Source organism: Mesoplodon mirus, assembly GCF_964341445.2.
Source record: "Mesoplodon mirus genome assembly, contig: HAP1_SCAFFOLD_3724, whole genome shotgun sequence".
Lineage (NCBI taxonomy): Eukaryota > Metazoa > Chordata > Mammalia > Artiodactyla > Ziphiidae > Mesoplodon > Mesoplodon mirus.
Genome location: NW_028293924.1, coordinates 3,288 through 10,881, shown reverse-complemented (window position 1 = coordinate 10,881; position 7,594 = coordinate 3,288). Strand labels below are relative to the sequence as shown.

General features: G+C 36.0%; 1 protein-coding gene across 1 annotated transcript; it reads left to right on the top strand.

Moving 5' to 3' along the window:
- Window positions 1-300: 300 nt before the first annotated feature.
- On the top strand, window positions 301-7,306 carry LOC309798499 (uncharacterized protein; the record flags this gene model as incomplete). Its single annotated transcript, XM_082646660.1, has 10 exons — window positions 301-445; window positions 771-864; window positions 940-1,023; window positions 1,086-1,202; window positions 1,392-1,520; window positions 1,674-1,751; window positions 2,467-2,583; window positions 2,684-2,836; window positions 6,873-7,129; window positions 7,210-7,306. Exons 1-10 carry the CDS (start codon window positions 330-332, stop codon window positions 7,304-7,306), a joined length of 1,242 nt encoding a protein of 413 aa, XP_082502786.1. The 5' UTR covers window positions 301-329.
- Between the last annotated feature and the right edge of the window lie 288 nt (window positions 7,307-7,594).

The following is a 7,594-nucleotide window of genomic DNA, read 5'->3' as shown; positions in this document are numbered from 1 at the left end:
TTATTTGTTTATAACCGTTTTTGAGTTCAACTAGAAGGATTTTTGTTTGGAGAATTCTTTTCGGTACTCGAGATAGAACATTTCGCTTTTTGCTCATGCGACAAGTTGTAAGTCTTCCTTAATATTCCCTTTTTTTAAATTAATTCATTCATTTTGTTGGCGATTGTTTTTGTATGTTATTTAAATCCCATGTGAGCATGTGTTTTCTGACTTGGTATCCCTTATCAATTTTCCAAATTCTTTATTAATGTGTTCAAACAGAATCTTTTCGCTGATGTCGCATTTATTCCTTCAGGTTTGCTCTATTCTGGAAAGAAGAGTTTAATATAATGCACACGGGTAAGAAGAAATTGGTTGGGGCTAGCGTGCCGAGCTCAACAATGAAGACGCCGACGAGACCAGGTATAACTATGGGTGGAACACAAATCAACTCATCATCTAGACCGTAAGGTTTTCGAATTTTCGCTCAGTTCATTTCAGTTGACACATTGGTAACCAATTCGTATCGACAGACACTCTATCCTTGAATTATTGGTAATTAAAAAGAATAGACTGATTACTTGTGCATTATTCCTGGCTAACAAACTGCATAAAGTTTCTGGTTGTGGAACCAATCCCCTTACATTTAGTTGCTATTCACAGTTATATTTTGGACGTTCTGTCCTTATTTTGTTTTAGTTTTAAGCAAATAGTATTCTGCATAGGAATTCCTGTGAAATTATCGTGTCGGGGAAAGCTCTCCGTAAAATTTCTGTTTTTAACAATATTAGCTGTGGAACTGAAGCTCGGTTCAGTATTGGAGGGGCAGTACCCGCGAGTGCTCGGAGACATTCAGCGTTCAGATCAATCACGGCTAGTGCTAAGGTGAAAATTTCCATAGTTCCTTCTTTTTTCTGCGTATTAATTTCTTCTTGCAACAATCAGTTCAATGTTTTATAGGATTCAAGACCTTTGACTTCGAAAAAATACCAAATTGAAATGGTACGAAAGATTTATGAATTTCTGTTGGAACATGACGGAGAGGTATGTGTGTTTCATGCGGTATTTCCAGTTTGTTTTTAATGTTATTTAATGTTTTGTTTTAGAATTGTATATCTGAAAGAGTTATCAGATCGCCTACAGAAAAAGACTTTATTTACATGTTCGAGGGTATCTACCAACACTTGAGTCCTAATTTTCAGATTAAGAATGTTATCGAAGAGGTGAGAATACAGTTATACAAAAACGTATGTACATGTGATGCCATTTCCTAATACTTTTCAATAAAGCGAAGATTGCTTAATATAGAAATAGCTGGCATAACTTTAACAAGTTACGTAGTATATAATGAATATATAGGTAGATGCTATTGAACTAAAAGGATTCTTCGTTAATGTGCACAATTTGTTCAGGTGCCAGCGATCTTCCGGGGTCTCGGTTACCCCACTCCAATCAAACCATCTACACTGCAAACCATTGGTGCATTACACTCATGGCCCACTTTGCTTGGTGCACTCACATGGCTAATTGAAGTAGTCGTGGTGAGTGCTATGCTCTTTCATAACTTCGAATTTGTTATCTATAAGAAATTGTGAAATAGTTACAAGGGTATGGTTAAAAAAATTCGGGATTTCCCTTTCACGTTTTCAGTCCTTTAATTACATGTAATATCTATCTCTATACTCTTTCCGCAGGCTAAAAATTCACTTCAAGGACAGGCTGGTCAAAATCTATTATTGGTTGGAGAGGACTCAGATGGTGCTTTGAAAGCGGTGTGTCTTTTTATATTCAAGCGTGAAATAGTGTATTTTCTATGCTTCATCGTTTACACTTCTACTGAATTTCTTTAAGTCGGACTCTATTATCAGTGGTTGTCTATTAAGATATTTAGATGCACAGTAATAAATTTTTAACCCCTTTTAGTATAAATACAGTTGGTTGAAAGCAGGATTCAGGGAGTATCAAAAAAAATAGAAATGTGATAAACAGCCAAGGCTTTTTTGATGGTCACCTTAGTAACGACATTGCTTTTATTTTCACCCCTGTGCATATGTTGTCATTAATCAACACTAACTGTTTTAAATAAAATTAAAACACTTCGTATCTGGTAGGAGCAGCAAGAGGATTTTGATGCGCAACAGAATTTTATACGAGCTAGTCTTGAGCAAATAAAAGAGGAGTGTGCGGAGTTAGAAGCAAATGTAGGTTGTCGAAATATTACTTTGGAAAGTTGGATCTTTGTTTAATTTATGACGTTGTGGATTTAACGAAAGTCAAGAATGAATGAATAAGTTTTTGAAGTATTTCTCGCTTGATTATTTTGATATGAAGTAGTAAGGAGAAGTAAAGAAGTATACTAAGTATCTGTGATTTTGTGACAAACTTTTAATATGTTCTTAGGTATTCTATGTTCTATGCTTCATGCCATCCGCTTTTATTATTTAGTTATGAATTCATTTTAGAATGCTATTGTGTGCCCACATTTAGAAAGGAAATTTGGAAACTCTCTGCGAGGATGTTGCTCGTCGCGTTGAGGATATCACTAATACTATTCATTACAAAGAACAGATGGAGGAGGATATAAATCAATTAACGGAACATTATGTGTGGTTTTCACAGTAACAGTCCTAATTCCTATTTTTGCTGCTTTTTACCAGAGATTTCTTTTTCTTTCACATTTAATGATGTGACTAGCCACTTTAAGAGCGTAATAAAAGAACAAGTGGAAGCTGAGGCTAAGACAGTCAGTAAGCTGCGTTTGGAAGTTTCTGAGCTCCAGGAATTAATTAAAGCTCAAGAAGAGGGCGGTGGGCTTCGCAGTAGCGAACCTCAAGAACTTAATGCCGAACTTGACCAGGTATTCCAACTTTACCCATTACTGGTAATATTTGACGTAAGTTTTGTTGACTTGTAGTTTTTTGCTTCTCATTCCTAACGGATGCAGTTGAAATTGAGGTGTGTGTAGTAAACTGTATGTCTTCTTTAAAATATTGTTAAATGTAGTTTGAAAATCATTTTTTTTTTTGGTTGCTCGAGAATGGGACTTTTGTGATCTGGATGTACTGACGAGTCCAAAGAAACAATAGGAAGGTTGTATGATATTTATAGTAACTTTATTATTTCAGTCCAAATCGGAGAAGTTTGTTATTTCTTTGAAGTGGTTCAATTTTCTCTAGTACTCCTTTCCTTTTTCCTCTGTACTTTTGATATTTATAGTAACTTTGTTAATTCTCTCCAAATTGGAGAAGTTTGTTATTTCTTTGAAGTGGTTCAATTTTCTCTAGTATTCCTTTCCTTTTTCCTCTGTACTTTTGATATTTATAGTAACTTTGTTAATTCTGTACAAATTGGAGAAGTTTGTTATTTCTTTGAAGTGGTTCAATTTTCTCTAGTACTCCTTTCCTTTTTCCTCTGTACTTTTAATATTTATAGTAACTTTGTTAATTCTCTCCAAATTGGAGAAGTTTGTTATTTCTTTGAAGTGGTTCAATTTTCTCTAGTATTCCTTTCCTTTTTCCTCTGTACTTTTGATATTTATAGTAACTTTATTATTTCAGTCCAAATTGGAGAAGTTTGTTATTTCTTTGAAGTGGTTCAATTTTCTCTAGTACTCCTTTCCTTTTTCCTCTGTACTTTTGATATTTATAGTAACTTTATTATTTCAGTCCGAATTGGAGAAGTTTGTTATTTCTTTGAAGTGGTTCAATTTTCTCTAGTATTCCTTTCCTTTTTCCTCTGTACTTTTGATATTTATAGTAACTTTATTATTTCAGTCCAAATTGGAGAAGTTTGTTATTTCTTTGAAGTGGTTCAATTTTCTCTAGTATTCCTTTCCTTTTTCCTCTGTACTTTTGATATTTATAGTAACTTTATTATTTCAGTCCGAATTGGAGAAGTTTGTTATTTCTTTGAAGTGGTTCAATTTTCTCTAGTACTCCTTTCCTTTTTCCTCTGTACTTTTGATATTTATAGTAACTTTATTATTTCAGTCCGAATTGGAGAAGTTTGTTATTTCTTTGAAGTGGTTCAATTTTCTCTAGTATTCCTTTCCTTTTTCCTCTGTACTTTTGATATTTATAGTAACTTTATTATTTCAGTCCAAATTGGAGAAGTTTGTTATTTCTTTGAAGTGGTTCAATTTTCTCTAGTATTCCTTTCCTTTTTCCTCTGTACTTTTGATATTTATAGTAACTTTATTATTTCAGTCCAAATTGGAGAAGTTTGTTATTTCTTTGAAGTGGTTCAATTTTCTCTAGTATTCCTTTCCTTTTTCCTCTGTACTTTTGATGTTTATAGTAACTTTATTATTTCAGTCCAAATTGGAGAAGTTTGTTATTTCTTTGAAGTGGTTCAGTTTTCTCATTCACTTTCTCTTTTTTTTTCAGCCATAAATTCGAAGATCTCAAGAACCTTTGATCTAATTCTTTTGTTCCGCATTTCAATAAATATTTGCGCTAACATGTTTCGAGCACATAGCTCAAGCTCATTTCTATTTTTCTCGCTTGAGAAAGGTTTTCCAAAAATCTTAAGACGCTTTTTCAGATAACCTCTATGCCTAAAAAACCCACAGTTTTACTTGTTTCGATTACGACTTTCACGGCATTTTATGCGTTCTACAAACTGCAGATCAGAGATGTAAGCTCACAGAGACGTCGAAGTAGTTGTAACATTTTGCATATACATCAAAAATCAACTGTTGTGTATCCATTTTTGGATTTTCCATTCATTTTTAACTATATTATTATTCCCACAATGGTTTCCTAGCTTACCGGGGTTCGAATGTAGTTTTTGGTATCGAGCTGTAATATGTAGAACAGATTTATCTCTACTCAAAGACGCAAAACCTATTTGCAACTCCGTGCAGGAGAAAGATAAATAGAGACTTTGCTAATGGCCGTTATACTAATTCAGCAGAACTAACGAAAGAGCAAGTGGTACGGTCTATCTAATATGAATTTTAAGTTGAAGCGAAAGTTATAGATATCACCTGCTAAACATGTGAAATGAGTAATGACCAGCTCATTGAGTAGCCTCTCTCGATCGGTTTGAGACTGTATCCTGAGAAAAACGGCAACCGTCTGTTTATTGGACCTGAAAAAATTTGTGAGGGCTTACTAAGTAGGCGAAGTTTGTCAGTAATCCTTTTAGTTGGAGTCTCTTGCGAATGTCCACGCTTCGATAAGATGGCATACTGCAACATAATACAGAATTCGCTTTTACATCAGTTGTGAGCGAAGCTTTTGTATAGTTGCCGATGGCCGTTGTACTAATTGCAGCAAGAATAGTGCCAATGCATAGCAGAATATTTTGTTCTATTCAGCGACTGGTTGATCAGGTTCTGCTCGATTGAACTGGTTCTGCTCGCGGTTGTCACGCGGGTCTTTTTGATTTGTTGCCATCTACGGCTTATACCTCAAACTTGGGTAAATATACACTACACCTTGAACGGTAGTTGGTGAGTGAATCACTTATCCAAAATCGCTCATCCTTTTATAGGGCATAGGGGCGGAGCTGTCGATGTCTGGTGCAATATCGCAATACCTTATGAGTTCATCGGAAATTGCTCGATGGTTCACCGCCGATTAGTTTTCCATCATACTTTACATTACTCAGTCACATTGTGACTGTTGAGTTTGAGACAGAGAGATAACGAGTCTATTCCGTTGCATAAATGTTTCGCAGTGGCAAGTGACCCTTTAGGAGCATATCGGTAAACAACCGATTAATTATTCGTCTTGTCGACAGTCACAACTTATTAATTTGGAGCAGTTGGATATTGGTGGACTTGTTGTCCACATAATATTCTGAGATAAGGATTAATATGATATTATGATAATTGGAATAAATACTTAAATAATGGCATGATAAGATGGAGAATAGTCTCCATAAACTGGTATGAAATATGTTCAGTATTGATCGTACTATTAAAATCGTTTTATTCCCTTTAATAAAATTGTATTGTCTTTTCCGGAGACTGCTTTACAATTAAAAAATTGTCGTATGGTATAAAATTTTCAATAAAATTGTGTAGTGAGCTAAGATGTTGTTCATATTTCATATGGTTCGATTTAAGTCAAGGTCACAAAACCCGACATCCCCTTTGCTAACCGACGCCGGACAGTATTCTCGAGAACTCGAATAGATGTTGAATGTCGTTTTCTGTTTTGACCGATTCCAAATTTACTACCTCAAAGATTAGTTAAATAGATATAATATAAGATATAGATATATAATCCTATCTTGTATTCCTTCGTTGTGAAGGAAATGAGGGTCTCTTTACAATAACATATTTGATCAGATGGTGGCTGATAGTGCTGAAGTAGCGATGCCGTTCATAACGACGGCGGTTCAGAAAACAAGGCTGTAGTTCGAATCCATCATTAGGGCACAGAACCCCTCATCACTCCAGGATCAGGAAATTGCTTCCAAACTTGGCTCGTACCTGCTAGCTACTTCTAATCGGTAAAACTGGCGGAAGCCTGTGATGAAGAACTGGTAACGTCATAGTACGGTTATCCCAGGATGAGAGGGAGGATCGACTCGAGCATCATTCAGGGACGTTCGTGAAGGAGGTAAAAAAATTTTAGCAGTAGCCAGTTTATACGCAAAAGTTCGAAGACTTTCGTAAATGATGTATAAATGTTAAGAGATGAATAAACAGCTAGGAAGCATTTGAACAGATGTGATCCCCGTGTGATTTCAGGTCTCGAGAATATAAATATTTAAAGAAATGAGGACGGATAACCATCCGCTTTTTGTTTGCGTCTAAATCTCCATTAATATTCAAGGGCTTTTGACATATTGGCGTTAGAAAGTTCGCAATTAAGGAATTTTACTAGGAGATCACTAATATTTCATAGAGGGTGAGGTTGGCACCTCTCTTTATTGGGCAGGCTAATGGGAAACATGACGTTCATGAAGATTCGGAAGACAGTTATTTACGCCCAACAACTTCTCATTTTCCACCAACCGTTTTTCTTCATATAGGATCATGGTATAAGCGAAAAAATGGTGCATGTAGCACATTAGGAAGAGGTACCCTGAAATGCACATCGATCCCTGGCCGATCCAGCGTCTCACTAAGCCTTCCATCCCTCCGTCGTGGTTTCATTGTTCTCTTAGGAGATAAAAACATTGACTTGATAGATCGGTAGGCTACCGCAAACTATTGTAAGCCCTGCTTGCATCCCTTCTCTCCTTAAGATCTTCTTTTATTGCCTTTCTGCCTAGTTTTGCGAGTTCGGACGTGAGTTGGCGGTTGCCTGCGGTTTGCGTGATTTCACGTTGGTGTATTACTCGAGTGTTTCTGGATGAAGACGTTTCCTAGTAATCTTAAAACACTCTGTTTTCATAGCGCTGACGTGAAGGTATTGAATAAGGCGGTTGTATTTATCGTCGATGTTGTCGATAACAGAATCTTTCCATAGAATGGCTAGTGATTTGAATAAATCTCAATCAACTTTTGAGCTGAGCAGGAAGAAGAGAGCGGCATGGGGAGGTTTTAAGAGCATCGAGAATGTAAAAAACAGCATGAAGAACATTCGACTCCTTGCCCACCTTTTTAGCTCAACGATTCTTTCTGCCTTAACGCACGCAACAGAGACACTGCGTAAGC